Source organism: Rhagoletis pomonella, unplaced genomic scaffold, assembly GCF_013731165.1.
Source record: "Rhagoletis pomonella isolate Grant_MI unplaced genomic scaffold, Rhpom_1.0 Rhpom_scaffold_00002, whole genome shotgun sequence".
Lineage (NCBI taxonomy): Eukaryota > Metazoa > Arthropoda > Insecta > Diptera > Tephritidae > Rhagoletis > Rhagoletis pomonella.
The window spans coordinates 38,003,436-38,021,182 of NW_023458556.1; the positions used below are offsets into that span (position 1 = coordinate 38,003,436).

The 17,747-nt window shown below is 36.7% G+C and overlaps 2 protein-coding genes across 3 annotated transcripts in view; both read right to left on the reverse strand.

Moving 5' to 3' along the window:
• Nucleotides 1-3,283: 3,283 nt before the first annotated feature.
• On the reverse strand, nt 3,284-17,747 carry LOC118733571 (DNA ligase 4). 2 transcript variants are annotated; one of them, XM_036463014.1, is made up of 9 exons: nt 17,530-17,747; nt 17,339-17,471; nt 17,106-17,273; nt 16,078-17,003; nt 15,562-16,008; nt 15,364-15,507; nt 14,903-15,310; nt 14,445-14,829; nt 3,284-3,805 (listed from the first exon to the last, which is right to left on the reverse strand). In XM_036463014.1, exons 1-8 carry the CDS (start codon nt 17,701-17,703, stop codon nt 14,455-14,457), a joined length of 2,775 nt encoding a protein of 924 aa, XP_036318907.1. In that variant the 5' UTR covers nt 17,704-17,747; the 3' UTR covers nt 3,284-3,805; nt 14,445-14,454. The 2 variants fall into 2 exon arrangements, with proteins under 2 accessions (XP_036318907.1, XP_036318906.1); XM_036463013.1 differs by lacking the exon at nt 3,284-3,805 and having other exon boundaries at nt 14,335-14,829.
• The window catches only part of LOC118753179, a 38,303-nt gene continuing 38,269 nt past the window's right edge, over nt 17,714-17,747 (reverse strand). Inside the window, exon 5 of the mRNA XM_036488051.1 lies at nt 17,714-17,722. Coding sequence (XP_036343944.1) covers nt 17,714-17,722 — 9 coding nt within the window. The remainder of the gene's footprint in view (nt 17,723-17,747) is intronic.

A 17,747-nucleotide genomic window follows, 5' to 3' on the forward strand; every position in this document is an offset into this window, starting at 1 on the left:
AAAAAAAAGATACTGTGCGCTACGGTTATTGTGCTGAATAAGGTGTCTGTATTGCGTGGAGACACTTTTATATGGATATGCGGAAGCTGGCTGAGTGAAATAAGTCGAGTGAGTTGAGATACGCGTGTTGAGTATGGATGATATTGTCACTAGACACGAATAAAGGCGCGAGCTCAAAAGTTGACCGCGAAAAAAAACCCCATAAAAAAACTTCGACGGCGAAGAAAGGCGTCTTAACCTAGTCGACGGCGAAGAATGACGCGTTAACCTATATGAATTCCCCTTGTTTACAACAAAAACACATCATTTCGACATTAGGAGGTACCGCGGCGTAAATCTAAATTCGCCATTAACACCACCTTGTATAAATTCGCCTTGCGCGTAAACTTTTTTTTCGGAGTCAACTATGTTTGAGAGTGTAATTGTATGTACATTCCCCAAAGAGTTTTGGGGAATAATGCTGAGGTGACAATCCTTGGCTAGTTATAAATCTATGTTTAGGCGTCTTTATTCGCCGACATTTTTTTACGCGTCTTTTTTCGTCAATGCGTCCTTTTTCGCCGTCAAAACAATGGCGCGCCTTTATTCTAACCAGCTAGGAACAAGACTAAGCATACAGTTTCCTTAAATTAGTACTTTATTGATATTTAACCGTGGAGGCTAACGCTAGTGGCTTTAGAAGCTGTAATATATACATTAGACTCAATAATTAGTCCCAAGAATATATATATGGAAACAAATTTGTTTGCAAATTTTTATATGCATATCTTCCATATTTTTGCTTTTTAGCCTAAATAACATATATATGAAGTTTTATGGCCGTAGGATAACGATAAAACGTGCCGACTTTTAGTTGAAGTTTTAGTTAATAACTTGAATTAATCGTCCATGAAAACTTTGGAAATGCGAAAAACTCGATATGTTTCCCATAATGAACGCATTTCTAGTAAATCTGCATCTTTAAGTTTTTAATAGGACGGCAGGATTGAGAGCTGAAACTTTGACTGCAAGTCGGCACGGGTTGCCGTGGTCCGAATTGCATAAAACTTTCTTTGGATAGTTTTTAAGACAAAACCACTCAAATTAGGAAAAAACAACTTCGGTTTTTTGGGACAGTCTAATATACATATGTACATTTTGTAGGATAAAAGTAAATTTAATGAAAGAGAATATCGCCGTTTAAAGTACAAAACCGCGTATCAAGATAATGCAAAACCGCGTATGTGAATTATGTAAATTATTTTCTAGAGAATAAAAACACTCATATTTCAAAACGGTTCTCTTTTTTATAAAGCAATCGCATTCCTGGCTAGTATATTTCGGGACGAATGGATAAAGATGCCAAGAGCTTGTGTGAGCAAACAAATTTTTGGGAGCAAATGTCAGTTACGCGGTTTTGCAGAATGACGATACGCGGTTTTGTACTTTAAGCGACGATACGTACTTCTCAGTATATGATGTATTCACGAACTCAGTATAAACAAACCCCGAAACAGTATAAACAAAGTTACCGGAAAACATGCCTATATATGTTGGCTAAGACAAAAAAATTTCATATTGGGAACAATAATATCGAATTGATTGATATACATGCCAGTGTAGGAGGAGCAAAAATAGCCTGGGTATTTTTTCTATTAACAATTTAAAAAACAGATACCAACCACAGGTGGAATAATCTGCACACCTGCTCGGTATCGTGCTCACTCTGACCACGGCTCAATGAACGAAGTACACGGAGTTTGTTAAGGCGACACTGGACCACTGGCCACATAAATAGCCGCCGGGTTCGGAGCCGCGTATAACGATTCCTGCAGAAGCTGCAAGAATGAAGAAGATATCTAATCCCTTCAACACTTCATTTGCGAGTGCCCAGCACTCCAAAGAAAATTACTCAAATATCTGGGGGACAACTTCTTCAACAGCTTAGGGAAAACTCCTTTGAAGGGTCTGCTAGGGAATAAGGATGGTATAAAGAGTTGTAGGGGAAACCCTGCGGGCCTGTTTGGCCTGCAAGTAAACTCTTTTCAGAGCTGCCCGCAAAACCTAACTCCTTAAACAAACTTTGCACTGTAAAAACACGTTGTATTTGGGTCATGAACAAACCAAAAAATAAAAATCGATGGCTTATATCCTATACCCTTTCTTTGCAATTTTCTGTCCTGTATTCCTGCGAGAAAATTATAGGCAAGAAGTGTGGTCTGCACCCTGATCTTATGCTATAGATGTATAAGGCTGTGATTCTCCTAATTATTGCATACGGTTCACTAGTTTGATGGAAAGCCATAGGGACGAACTAAGTACATACACACAATGTTAGGCAGGGTACAAAGGTCAGTTCGCATTGCGATTACGGGGTCGATCAGATCATGTCCAACGTAAGCAAGAAATATCATCGGTCAATTGCCAATCAAGGGAGGAGTGGAAGGACACTTTTACTGAACGCCATTGTTATCAAAGAAGCGTGCAAAATTAGTTCACCCTCGGAGAAAGCAGGGCCCGCTTTGCTATTTTTCCGGTTAGCCATGTCGCACGAGTATCACCTCCAACATAATAAAGCAGTGCATAGAGTAGGTTATGGCTTTAGGCGATAGGCATGTTGTTGCACTAATCTGGGTTTCGAGGCACAGCAACATTAATAGCAACGGAATATCTGACGCGCTAACTAGAAACGGTTCGTTCTGGAAAACTCAGTGGTAGAAGAGGTGTTTGACGTGTGTCGAAAGACTTTCTAGTTAATGCATATACATTTTCTGTCTATCTAGTACCTTGATGAAGAAAGAAATAAGGATTATTAGTCCAAAGTCGTTTGCTTTAAAAGTGTTGTTCCTCTATTCGGTATAAACACTACTATCGCTTTGGTTTCTCCCTTGGGTATGAATTTTAGTCTCACGCAAGGCTAATATTGTATACCGTCCATACCTGCATACCTGGAGACGCGTACGGTTGAAAGGACCAGTGGACAGCCAGAAGTAATTATAGGGGAACCAGGATTCCCAATGTATTCCGGGAAATGTGCACTCAGTAGAACATTCAGCATTTTCTCTAGAGTTAGCCTCCACTCGTCATTCAGCCAGCACTTTCTCAAGCGATTACCCTCCGGCTGCTCCTCTTTGCTATCACAAAAATTCTTCCAGCAGTACATCTGGTCTTTTTTCAATACTTACATCATTTTGACTAAATATATATTTATATTGCAAAATTAACCACACCAATAAATTTTTAACAACGAACCCTTCGATTTAACTAAATAAGTAATTATTTATTTTCAGTATTGTAAGCAATACATACATACATATGACATATGAAGAAATGATCGTTAAATACTTATTTACACAAATATAATCGTATATCCATTCGATTTTTTTCTATGGCTTTCTAAAACTTAATCTTTTCTACGCATAACACATAATTTATCTTTAGTATCGGTGTCTGTGTCTGTAGGCATAGCCGGCCGATTGAGCAGTCGTCGTTGCGGCTTCCGGTTCCGGTGCAGCTGAGGATATAGTTGTTGTCGCAGCTGGAGCAGCAGGTACTGCAACGCCTTTCACCCAAATCGGTATACGAATGGTTTTCGTAATGTAAGTCGGCTTGGGAATAGCAGCGCTGACACTATTTACAGTGCTCAGGACATTTTTGAGTAAGCTCTGCTTCAAGTTTACTTTCGCTTGAACCAAACCGCCAACAAGTTGGTTAACTGTTTGAATTTTTGCTGTCACAGCATTCGTTAGACCTTGAATGAGTGCATTCGGATCGATAGCGGGTGCAGCGGCAGTGCTTGAAGTGCTGGGAGGAGCGGCACCAATACCTATAAAGAAAAACGGAGGGCATATAAAGTCATGGGCATAAGATGTTAGATTTGAGTTGATAATGGTATAAATATGTACAGATATCTAAGTGCATACACATACTATATATAAATGCCTAGTATATACATATGTATGCTTGTAACATCTGGATGTATGGAAGTCGAGAAGTATTACAAGCGTACGCACTTTATTTTAGAAAGGGGGAAGGGATGAATTATCGAAACATTGAATATTGGAATAGACGGCTCGTTCAGCAAGCGCACGATTTTATCATACCGCCCCCCTTTGGCCAGAAACATGAATGTGTAAAAATGTTGGGAAATCAAGTTTCCAAGTTTTTTTTATGAGACTTATCTCCACATTCCATGTAACTGACATTGTAAAATATGTTATTTCCGTGTACATTACAATGAGTTGTGGTATAACATAGAACATCCAAAGGTTAATCAAGTCAACCCAATTAGTTATTCATGCTTCTGGCATAGAGGGCACGATAAGCATTAGTATCGTATCTAAAACGATTTTTTTTCTAATAAATATATATATCTCAATATTTGTATTTCGTTTCCTCTTTTTGTAAGAAAATCCATTTGTTATATGATTTTGCCAATATTAATTTTCTGTTAAATGTAATTAAATTCAAGCAGTTTGCACTTCCCATCTGAATTTAAAAAAATTGAATTTGAATTTTAAGGCAACAACAAAAGTCTGAGTTTTTGTTAGCTCAATCGACTTGAATTTGACTTTACTTTAAGTTAATTTTTATTTAAATTAATTTTTTAGTATTGCACTTATGGTCAAAATAATAAGGTCAAAAACCCCTTTGGTAAGGCCCCTTTGGTAAATTGTTACCAAAATTGGTAGACAAAATTTGGGTTGGTAAAAAGGTAAATTTTTTCTCATTTTGGTAGATTTTTGTGGAATTATTTTGTTTGAAAAACAAATAAAACTTTTCATTCGCGTTTTATTTTCCGTAGTTATCTTTTTATTACAAAGTTATTTCTAAAAGTGCAGTCTACTTTATTACATACATTTTCGAACGCTTTAATGCACACTTCTCATAAACATACGTATAAATGTATATCGATAAAAGGCGAACATATCATGCTTCATTCAAAACTCTTTTACTGGAACTCCGAGGAGCATTTGATTGCCTAAATATTTTAAATTAATATTTAAATAAAAAGAAACAAATGGACAGGTATGTAAATACGCATTTTGATTGTTCGCAAAAAAAAACTAAATCAACGCCATGTTCTATCAATGGTAATTGTTAAATGAAAAGAAAACACATAATACTGGCGGCAAGAAAATTAAAAAATACCAACGGGAATTTATAGCTGCACCTCGTTGGTTATGCTCAAATATTATGGGCTAAAAGATACCTTAAATTGTTCAAAAAATTCAGCGTAAAAAGGTCGAAATTTAGGCGAAAATATTTGAATTTTTTCTAAATGTTAGATTTAGCTTGAATCCTTGACAATTTTTCGAATTTTTCTAAATGTTGTATTTAGCTTGCATCCTTGATTTTTAAGTGTTGGGTTAAAGCGCAAACAATATTGTTATAAAAAAGTACCAAAACTGTTTGCTTAAAAAAATTGAATATTAAAAAAAATATACCAAGCGGTTTTTTATTCACTGTATTTATCTTTAATAACTCCAGTTGAAGTTATTTCAAATGATGAAGTTTCCTTGTTGCCTTAGATAGATATTTTCCAGATTTGGTAGATTTTTTTCAAGTGGATGGTAATTATTTGTTTTCCTCAGTGGCAACCCTGATTGTGCCACTTATGTTTATTTAATTAATTTTAATAATTTTCATCTATAATATAGTTTGATTTATAAAAGAAACTACGAGGAAAAGTTTCAAAGCTTACACAAAGTTCAAAAAAAATAAATCAAATTTCAAAAAATGTTCATCAAAATATCAAACTTGTACGAAAATGGAAAAAATACGCAACACAGGCTGCAAAAAAAGATTATTTATTAGCGACTTGGAACTTGCACTTTATTATACATACTAAATTCGCGTAGGCTATAAAACTGCATACTCGAATAAAAAGTTTGAAATTTTGATGAATTTTTTATTTTTTTATTTTAATGAACTTTGTGTGAGCTTTGTAACTTTTATTCATGTGGTTTGTGTTGTGCATCCAACTATATTTTAATTGGAAATTATTAAAAATAAATATGTAAATAATCATAAGTAGCAAACAATAACATTTTGAATTTCGATCCTATTATTTTGACAATAAGTGTATGAATGTAAATTTGTTAACGAGTTTGCTACAAAAATCAATGCACTATGCCTTTTATCACTAAACAAAAACAATATTTATGTATATTTGTTAATATTTTTTCGTACTTTTGGACACAATTATAAACGCCTCATTCTGCTGAATCTGCAATGCTGCCAAAGCCACAATGGCCACGAAAACCAATTTATACATTTTCTATGTTAGTTTAGAATAAACACTTCACTGCTAATTTATTTGAGGCTCAAAGGCTCTTTGGCGCACTGTAACGAACCACACTATTTCTCCCGTCGAATGAAACGAAACTAGTTGTTGACATAAACAGAAGCTTTTATAAGCCCTCGGAGCACGCCCAGAACTTCTACTGCCAACTACATAAGCCGCATCCAAGCCAACGAAACGCACTCGTATTCTATCGGTAATACTTACATACATACGAGGGTGGTCACAAAAGTACCGAACCTGGCACAAATTGAAGGCATTCTGCTTACGCTGCACATAGAAGGGCTTTGGTAGGACGTATTTCAGAAGGCCTTTTGTAAAAGTTCTTCTAAAGCTGTTTCTTTAAATTATAAAAATCATACCTCTTTAAAGTATTTATTAAAGGTTCATAACAAAAATGTTAAGTGCAACAGAGAATGCATATATAAACTCATTTGTAATGAAAAATAAAATAAACCTTCATATATATCGATGGTCCTGTGCAATAACGACACAATTCAAAATTCAAAAAACAAAAACTGTTACTACTGTTAAGTGGCTCTTGTCTACTAAAATAGGCAGTAATGATTGCTAAAGTAAGTACAAAAGATTAGACATGTGTGGCAAGTAGCACAGTCTTGTTGAAGCAACATGTGATTGCCCAAGCCCCTGTCATCAAATTCAGGCCATAAAAAAATTTGTTTTCTTGTTACGATAACGTTAGCCGTCGACCATAACAGCGTTGCCGGAATCATTTTCGAAGAAATGATGACTCCGCCAGAGCAGAAACCACACCAAACCATGACTCGTTTTGGCTGTATAGTTTTTTCTCATGGTGTTTTCGTTTCTACCAAAAAATGTCGTTGTGTTCGTTTCTTAAAATTTTACACTCTTGTAAGGCAAACAAGGTACATTCTCTGCCAACCGATATGAAAGCCGAATTGTTGTATTCCACCCTGGGGATCTGCTACTTCGTTTACAGTGGCTAAAAATATAGGGCTCCTGAGTTTAAACGAGTTCGTAAAAGCCGCCAAGATGAACACCGCAGAGACCGACCATGTGGGGTCACTACGCGAAAAAAATGTGAAAAAACTCTAAAAAAAAATCGTAGTATAACCGGCGACTGTAAGCACGCGAGATAGCAGACATGGCAGGCATGTCCAAAAGTTCTGTGCATCGCATATCAACCGAAATTTGGACATGAGAAAGCTGTGCGCAAAATGGGTGCACCGGTTGCTCACCTTAGAGCACAAACAGCGTCGTATGGATGTTTCCATCGAATGTCTGAAAGGTTTTGCAGTAGTTCAAATTATATCCTCACGCACCCTATTCGCCAGATGTATGCAGCTCGCTCCGATTATTTCCCTTTACCAAATCTAAAAAAATGGGTCGGCGTTAAAAGATTTGGCAACAACGTTGAGGTAGAGTCTGCGGCTAATAGCTTTTCTGAAGAGCTTAACGCTTCTTACCATAAAGAAGATATCGAAACTACAAAAAGTCATTAGGAAAAGTTAGTTAGTTAGTTAGCTATTTTCGAAATTTTTTATTGTTTTTTTTCCTTTTTTTTTTTGTTAGGCCGAGTACTTCTGGGACCGCCCTCGTATGTACATATGTTTGTAAGTCCATACTTAAGTACTTATTTGTATTTCACTACATATTTGCTTAAGTTACATATGTACATATATTTTTTTCCTCAAAGCCACTTATGGTCACTCCAATCACCAGTTAACATCCCATCTAGATTAATAATGGCTATGAAGCGCCTTTTGCACGCGACCAAAGTGAGAAACGAGCGGATGGCGGCAGCGGCTGATGCTTTGTCTACTCGATGAGCGACAATCACTTGCTTGGACAGATAAAAAATTTATATGTAAATCTTGTTGCGACGATAGTGCTCGACGTTTTTGAAACTGACAAGATATTTCAACATTTATGTTGCTGATTTACATACCGACATATGCATATGTATGTATGTATATGTTCATATGTTTGTACTTGATTTTGATCGACATCGAAACCGGCTGTGAATGTTTGAATTGAATTAGTTGCGTTCTTTGAAGTGATTTCCAATTGCATTTTTTGGACTCAATATTTCCTTAAAGATGATTAAAGCCAATTCATTAGGTAAATTGAAATTCATATAGACAGGTTAAAGATGATTAAATAGCTTTTGAAGATAGGAAGTGTGTGTGCTGATCTGTTGGCTATAATGAGTCGCCTCGAGAGGGCCTCACACATTTAAGAAGCTGGTGTAACGGTGAATCTTTTTCTGACTCGAAAAAATCAACAGAGATCATTTGACCAGTTGCCTAACTTTAGCAGATACCCTTTTATCCTGCAGTGCCCCGTGAGGATGCCTCTGATAATCCTTAATTTCCCTTTTATGCAGGTTTGTTAGAAGCCTATATCCCCTGCAGTGAAAAGCCAAACCAGTTAGAAAAAATACTAGTTCATTAACTAGTATGTGCCTTCCAGTTCGACAATTTCGAAGAACTTAGGCGATTAGCGACATCTGCCTTTGAATTGCCAAAGCCAAAAATAAAACGCAATTAATTGCTCTTCTTACAAATGTCGGCTGTGGCGTCACGTGAAGACTACTGGTTCTGGTTCTGAAATCGCAGGTTCGAGGCCGCTTGGAGGTGGTTAAGATTTTTAAAGTTAAATAAAAGTAAGTAAAAATAATTTATTCAATTTATAAATAAATAACAAATTTGAAAATCTAATTGCGTTGCAAAAAAACATTTAGGAAGAAATATAAAAACAAAGAAATTAAACAAAAATATTTTTTTATTAAATTAAAAAATTACAATAAACAGCATAAACAAAAAAATAAATTTATAAAAAATAAAAATAAAATAAAAAATAGAAAATAAAAAAATTTTACCTGCGCCAGGATTTGAACCTGGGACCTCAGGCTTACCACGCGAGTGCTCTTCTCTGTCGGCCATTGTGACAGCTGGAGCGTCGCGAGCAAAAAGGCACACTTTTTCTTTTCACGGGGCATGAATTGGCAGACTATCTCATCAACTGGTATGATGCTACTAGTATTTATACTAGTAGATGCTGATGCATAGCCTGACAATTGACATCTCGTAGGACATCGCAATGTTAAAAATACCAGTCGCTAACATTGAAAAAGGATAGAACGTGAACTAGTTCGGCTGAAACGCAAACCGGTAGAATTCTAGTTCACAACTAGTAGCTTTCCCTGCAGGGTCTTTTCAGGTTTCAAAGTTGGTCAAAACAAAGTGAATAGTCAAAAAGATGTTTGTGCCACAAGAGGTGACCAGTCAGTAATCCCACAATTTTTGTACAGTTCATCGTCTCAATAAAATCAAATACCTAAAAAGCCCTCTGTGATTGAGAGCAGCATGAGTTTTGCCCATCTGCAGTCAGTAAAGCTATCAGTAAGGTTTCTATCATGTATAATGGGGTACCCCATAAATACACTTTTTTTAAATGTGAAGTGCCCTAGTTGCAGAAATTTTAGTAATTCATATTTGGCGAATGTTCAAGTAGTCAAACTAGATATACGGCTAAAAAGGCAAAGAACTGGTTCAGAAGGTCCTACGTCACAATTCTTTTTTTTCTGCCATCCTGAAAGTTTTGTGCTGGCTATGGTTATAGATCGGATCGGATTGATATCAGGACAGCGGCCTTCGGGCGGCTCCAGGTAGCAAGAGAGCTCGAGACTGAGAAACCTTTGCATCTGAAGAAACTTGTCAGATCAAAGATGAAATCAGTACGATTTTAGAGATTTTGTAAGCCACCTTAGAATATATGTAATTAATTTCGAAGCAGTTGATTACACTGATCTGATAGACTGGTCAGCATGTAAAATAACTGCGCCACCTCAACTTAACGACGTTCCTTCGGAAGATTTAAAGAAGTACCTAGAAATGGAAGATCCGCTGAAACCTGAAGTCCGGAAGCTGCCTAATCATACTCAAGCTGTAGAGAGATGTGTGAAAATAGTCACCGATGCATGTAATAACATGATTGGAGACGAGGCTAGAGAGCGCTACATTTTAAACAGGCTAAGATCAAGGACCGAAAGGCCTTCATTAAAAAAATCTGACTTCAAAGACAATACGAATAAGGGTTTTTCGTGATATTTTGGAGCTGTGTTTTTGTTGGTCACTAGCAACAAACAAACATATGCCAAAAATACACTTCAAATCAGCATCAAAAAAACACTATAAGATGAGGTCGGCGTTTTTGAGATAAAATACGACCAAATTTTGTTGAACCGTGTTATTGCCCAAAATTTAGTTTCACTTAGTTATGTATATTTACCAAATAAGTATTTAACACTAATCATCGATACGATAATTAGAAAGAATGGAAACCTAAATTAAAAATAAAACAAAAAGCTAAAGTCTGTTACGCTTGTATTTTCTTCCATATTTATTTGTAGACAAATTGAAGAACATTGAACCATTTGCATTTCAAGATGCTGCCTCACAAGCTAAGATTTTTTTTTTCAAGTTAACCGGTTTGTCTGTTACACGTACATATGTATGTTGTACCTACATTTAAAATTTATGCTAATCAATTTCAATTTATTTCGGTTCATTCTGGTTACAAAAAACCGCCAAGTTTGTTTTTGCCAAACATATTCTTTTTATTTTATGTAGCCCATGAACTTGGCGTTGAAGTTATGTAAATTTGTAAACACGTCTAAATTAATAGAATAAAATAAGAAAACTTGTCAAAGGCTGGTAGCAAGTAACAAGATTTAGAGTAAGTTAAGGGTCACTACGCAGTTAAAAAAAAATACATAGATTGCGTTTAAATCTGTGACAACATTAAAGCAGGTAGGACTATTCTTTAGAAATCGATTTTTAACGATTTATTTTTTACCATTTTCTCTATTTTTTTTATTATTATTGTTATAAACGCAGCCGAAGTGCCACTAACTCTGAAGTATGTATTAATTTTTCATCAAGGTTTCAAGGCATTTCTCGTGTATTGAAAGTCATAATGCAAAATATAATTATCCAAAAAGAAAGTAGAATTCATGAACTCTAAAGCAGCTACTGTATTACAAAGAGACATTTATGGTTAGAAGTTGCCAGCGTTCAAAGAAATGCTTATAGGATGTCCTAACCATCAAAATGTGTTTTTTTTTCAAGTATAATAAATATTCATATCAAACCAGTAGTGTTCATTTTACTCACGAACTATGGGTCTTGTACCACCCTTGACAAAATATTGTCCCACCCGTCACAAGCTAGAATTGTTTTTCTTTTTCTTTTCCAATACCATAATAATGCCATTAAAGCATAAAATCAAACTCAACATTCTATTAACTATTCATTCTACTTTTCAACCCGTAAACTTCCACTCAACATGGTCGCGGCTTTTGTGAGTAGGTCATTAGCAAGCATTATGGCATACAACTCTGTAAGTAAATATAGCTAAAAATCATCGTGGATTTTTTATAATTTTTTTTTTGTTGAGGGTGTTGCGAATTTCAGATAATGCATGAACAAAACTGACTTTTATATGGAAATAAATTCGTCGAATTTTTACGAATGTTCTACAAAGTTTGAAATTTTGATTTACAGGGTTTTTTTAGATAGTAAGCTATATTTTCATTAAAAAAAAATAATAATAAAATTTTTTAAACAAAGAAAAATATCCAAAACTTGCTAAAATCTGTCATCCCTACTTATATTCTCGCCACCGTACATCATAAAAACGATTTTTTTTTAAGAAATTGCGCTTTTTTATTTAAACAATCTGGACACCCTGCCAAATATGGCTACTTTGGACTGAGTAGGCAATTGAGAAGTTAAGTCCTCTCCCGACGTACAAATACCTCACGCAATAAGAGCGTGGTTACCCAAGAACGTGTACGTAGCGTAGCGTAGAAGTACGTAGACACATATCAAGTTTGCTGTTCATAGAAAGAGAGAAAAGCAACGTCTACGTCACGGTCATGCGGTGGTGAGCATTTGTTAGCACGCAGTTCCCCTAAGATAGATCCTGTCAGCTGACACGTTCCCCATTTTAACGTCCGTGGGTAACTGCGCTTTAAGTCACTCATCATGGCTGTGTATGGAAAGTGACAACATTCTTATGGTCTGATTATGGCAACTTGACGTAACTTACAGGCTCTCACTTAAATATAAATGGATGTTGCTTATAATTGAACAGCCGAAACTTAACGCAAGTTCCGTTAAGTTAAGTTGACATAATCAGGCTCTTAGAGCAGGCCGCTGAAGAGTTCGAGAGAAACATTCTGCGGAAGATTTACGGGCCTTTGCGCGTTGACGATGGCGAATGCCGCAGACAATGGGACGATGAACTTTACAGCGATCTTCTTAAACATTCATGCCTATTACGGTATACGACGGATGCCATCCGCACGGATCTAGTCCGATTCGCACTGTCATAACAAACGAGAGCGAAGCATTAGATTCGTACGAATGGCATCCGTCGGATACCGTAATAGGCATTATTATTATGATGATAAGGGCATACACCGCTGCGACCTAACTAGATCTATTGTGCTAACCCTTAAGCTGCCTTTACATGAGGCGATTTTTTTACAGGCGATAATCGTCTGCAAAATTTGGCTTGACGTCTATTTTGTAGCAGGCGATTTTTTAATTACTATTTATACCAGCGATTTTTCCAGAACAATGTTGAATCGCGATAATCACAACAACTGCAGTTCGTCTTCTCAAGAGTCCCAATGTGTGTAGGTGGTACCTCAGTCTGCAATGTCCTGTCAGGTACCTGGTGAGAGTTTTTAAGCCCTCTGCTAAGTTTTAGCAGTCACTCAGAGATTCCGCAAGAGGGGTTGTCGTGTGCCACTGGGTTGCAACTTTTGAGCCCTCACATCTCCTTAGAAGCTTTGCCACACATCCTCTAGCCCGCGCGCGGAACTCTTCAAAACTCTGTAGATTTTATATAGACGCGCACCGAGTAAAAGCTCACTCTGAGCATCACTGCTCTAGATGGACCCCAAAAAGGCTGAGTACTGATTAGGCTGCGTTGGCCACCGCCATTTCGTTAGTGACAGTCCTTTCGTTTCTTTCGAAACGCTCATGGCCCGACTTGCAAGTCAAGTGCTCTTAACGCTGCCTGGCTATCCGACATGTTTGTTTTTTTTTTTTTTAATTTTTCGTCGCGCTTCATCGGACATGGATCTAACGGATCACCAAAGCTTGCCCACGTTAAAACTGAAGGCGCATATGCTTTTCTCACTTTTTCGTAAACTAAGAGCTAAGGAAGGTAAAGGCTTTTACGAGGGTTTGCTGTCTAATGGACACTTAGGGTTGTTGACAGAAGGATTAACGAAGAACTCTCTCTCTCTATTTTTGTGGTGAAAAATATCGAATATTTTATCTGCTCTGGCAATAAACTTCGGCTACGATCATGTGAAAGGCTTGAATGCATACTGCTATAAGGTTTTCGTCTTTGATTTAGAGCTGGGTAAATGCAACTCGAACAAGACCAAAATTACATTCCTCCGTACACAGTCTATAGCAAAGGAATTGATTACTTTTTCAAGTATTTAATTTAAAATTTAATTTTTTTAACCCATTACAAGGAATTTCATATTGTAATTGGAATTAATCACGTGCAAGTAATGTAATTTTTTCTCAATTCCCCTGAAAGGAATTGAAAATGGAATATATTTTCTCCCTTTACCTGGAAATGCAAGAGTACTTTATCTTTTTACAAATACTCAAAGGACCTTCTTCCAGAATGCGACGCGGCTGTTAAAAGAAGGCACACATATTTAGGGAAGCCGTGACCAGAGGCCACGCACTCTCCGTCTATGCCACTTCTGAAACTGCCAAGTGTTCTAAACTTAAAGCAGAACGAAGTCTTGATGAAGTATCTAGGTTGATGCAGGTGTTACACTTAATCGAAGTGGACTTCAAATATCGTTGAATTACAGTTTGGGAACGCTATGAAATATTTCTTTAAAGAGGAGCTCAAGGGACCTACATATTATGTATATGTGCACATACGTAAATTTACTATTGAAAAACAAACAAAAAAGCAAAAAACACGCTTTTGCAGGTCATGAATTGATCCAAATTAACAAACTCTTTTACGTTACCTACATAGTATATTACATAAACAAAACAAATTACAATAGAAAACATACAATTTACAAAAATATATACGAAAAAATAAAAATTTAATCACAATTACATACATATGTATTACTAAAATTCCTTCCACATATATTCGTATACATCTAGTTTCCTCTTAGCGCGATGTGAATGTAGTATCCAAGCAATGTTTACAACATGCAAATTTCCTAAGCGCTTCTTGAAACGCTTTAAAATCCACGCCTTCAATTTAGTTTTATCAATCAAATTAGAGTTGATGAAAACATATTTAATAGTTTGAATGTTATCGTCATTTAAATCGTCAAAACACTGGCCACCCAAATACTGGTAAATTAATTTTGCCAATTGTGTATTCTGATCTATACTATAAAAGGTACCAAAACAATTGCTAAAGAAGGCCGTAGTGTCGTCGTACAAAATCGTTTCAAGTTCAGCAATCTTTGATTTTGAAGAATCCATAGTTACAAGCTAAAAACAAATTATGTTATCAAAATAAATCTGAAGATACATATATACAAAACTACCAAATCAACTAACTTACATCTTCATCTTGTATGCCATCTAGCACTTTCATCAACTGTTCAACATCTGTACATTCCGTAAATGGATCGCCATATTTATCAAATATTTGTGAAAATTCAGCTTCCAACTCATGTGTTATGCAAACCATATCGGTTGGAGTTAATTGCAATTCCTGTCTCTTACAAGTATCCACTAACCATTTCAATTTTGCAATATTATAACGACGCGACTTACATAAAGTTTCGACTCGAAATGTTTTATCACCCGCTACTGATATGCATTTAGGGTCCTGTATAGGATTCTCCACTACTTCACCGCCATTGCTGACTACAATAGCTTTTAGATCCTCTGGCGTGTAGCCGTTTTTCAAACTTGCGCTCAGTATGCAAAATGAGAATCCTTCAAACAGATTTGAACATTGCTCTATCTGCGGTAAGTACAATTTAAAGATTAATGCAATATTTCCTGCGCACTACCTACCTCATCTGGATTGAAGCGCTTTTCATAGGATAATATGCCCAATTTACGGCGCTCTGCCAACGTTAACTTGCGTTTCTTTTGGGGTCCCGTTAAATCTCCCAGTTCAACTTCTCGCTTGTGTATTTTTTTTATACCCCTTTCTCCCTGGAAATGCATATAATAAGCATTTAAGTAGAAATCTTAATAAAATATTTCAACCTGAATCATTTCCATATAATCGTGAATTGAAAGACACTCCTTCCACAGTTTGTCATTGCGCCACATTTCTATGCGTGGAAAATGCAAAGACTTAGCTAGTGCAAAGGCTGAGGAAGGGGACAAGTCGGTTGCTCTAATTTGCAATATTACCGATTTGCTTGGTTGAATCCACACATCAGGTCTGCCTTCTGGGCTCGTGGCTTTATAATGATACCAATCGGGAGGCGGTTCCATTTTGCTATCTTGCCAATGTTGTTTTAGTGCATCATTTAGTCGTTTACTCTGACGCGTTCTGTTATCAACTTTACCAACACTGTATACGGCATATTGGGTATCTGAAGTGTACTTGAGAACGCCTAGCAAAAATGATTGGATAAATGTACGCGTTCGATTGTAGAAACCACCAATAATGAGTAAATCGAATTCGGTTGTCAGACCCGCAATGTACTGTGAAAAATTGAAAATAATTGTCAAGAATACGAAGCAATAAAATAAACCCATATGTTACAAACGCACATCTGCCTTTATTTTGTACCACCCACCTCCAACCCGCGTACCCGGTCTATAGGTGGAATTTTGTTTCTTCAACACTATTCCCTCCTGTTTTGAATCCAGAGCTTTCTGGAAGAGCTGCTGGAATTGCTCTACTTCGGTTATCTTAATTGGTCGCATTATTTGCAATATACCAGGCTCTTCTCCCCGAATAAGCTCGACAACCTTTTGACAACGCTGCGCGTATGGTATCTCCAGAAAACTATTGCCATTAAAATATAACACATCGTAGACCACAAAGCAAGGTCGCCAATTCTTTCTATTGCCCAAATGCTTCACATCTGTATTTTCCCCTTTGTCGCGATAACATTTTTGCTGCGTATCATAAACCATCATTTCGCCGTCGAGTATTATGGATTGTAAGTCTCCCGGTAAGAGCGATTCAAGTAAAGGAGTCAGTGGTCCGCTCTTATAATTTTCGCCGAAGCTATGGGTGTAATCAATTCCATTGCGCGATATATATTTGAACCGTTCGTTAGCATAGTGCAACTGAAAACGTTCGCCATCCATTTTTGTTTCTAAATAAAGTACGTCCTCAGCCATTAATTGTTCAATACTGCCTCGAAACATTTCACACAGCATTGCTTGTATGTGCTGAAAAGGTTGTACAATTTTGTTCAGATTAAAAGTACCGACGTTCCGGTTCTGCTCGCCTGGAGCCTCTTGCGCTGACATATATTCGGTGCTTATTTTATTGTCTGCAAGCAAACAACAAACCCGCTTCAAATTTGAGCAACGTCTATTCAAATCTCTGGCTTGCGGATGCATGAGCCCGAAAATACGTTGCTCTCCGATGCCGAGATGCATGTTCTTTAACAAAAGCCGTATAAACCACATTTGCTCTTGAGCTGAAGCTATTTCAGCCAAGCGAGTTAGCACCTTTTTTGTGTCTAAAAAGAACTTGAATTAATTACATTCCAAACAATGAAAACAAGGATGAAAATTATATCGACAAAATTATCGTTATTTAAACTAAGCAAATTCAATCTAACCTTGTCGATCGTCCTCTGCAATAGTGTCCAACATTTGATGCACTTCATATAGGGATAGTTCACTAGGTTCATGTCTACAACGAGGCATCAGCACTGCATAGACGATATCGGCATAGTCTCCTTGAGGTCCATTATAGGTGCGCGCTTGTAAGCGCTGCACATCGTTGGCTATTTGGATTAATGACTTATTTTAATTTTCAATTTCAACTAAAGTATTTCATTGAAATACGTACAATCCTTTGGAAGTTGCAACACATCGATGTACACGTTACCGAGCGTTGTTATTTGCAACCCATAAGCTTTTCGCGACATGTCGTCCCGTGGTATCAGGCATCTTAGCACGCTGAAAAAACTGGAGCTACCGTCCTGCAGATTAAATGTTTCAGATTTTGCTTAAAAAGCACAATGGACAATTAGCTCTTACCTCGGGACACTCAGGCGGAACTCCTTGTTCTTTGCGAAATATTTGTCGAAACTTTTGAAATGACTCATAATAGCGACGCAGTATCTTTTCTTTTGAAGCTTGATTTTTAGCATTTTTCACTTTATCGAGCATTGAGCAGATATCCGCGAATTTTATGTTTTTCGATATATCCATGTTGTGAAATTCAGATTTGCTTACATTTTTAAGGGGTTGTAAAA

Bases quoted from the DNA above. Each gene is read 5' to 3' on its own strand.
- LOC118733571 (XM_036463014.1), bottom strand. From the start codon at position 17,703: ATGGATATATCGAAAAACATAAAATTCGCGGATATCTGCTCAATGCTC. The intron at 17,472-17,529 runs GTAAGAGCTAAT...TTTAATCTGCAG, and splicing joins TTCCGCCTGAGTGTCCCGAG to GACGGTAGCTCCAGTTTTTT. The intron at 15,311-15,363 runs GTAGGTAGTGCG...TACTTACCGCAG, and splicing joins AGCGCTTCAATCCAGATGAG to ATAGAGCAATGTTCAAATCT.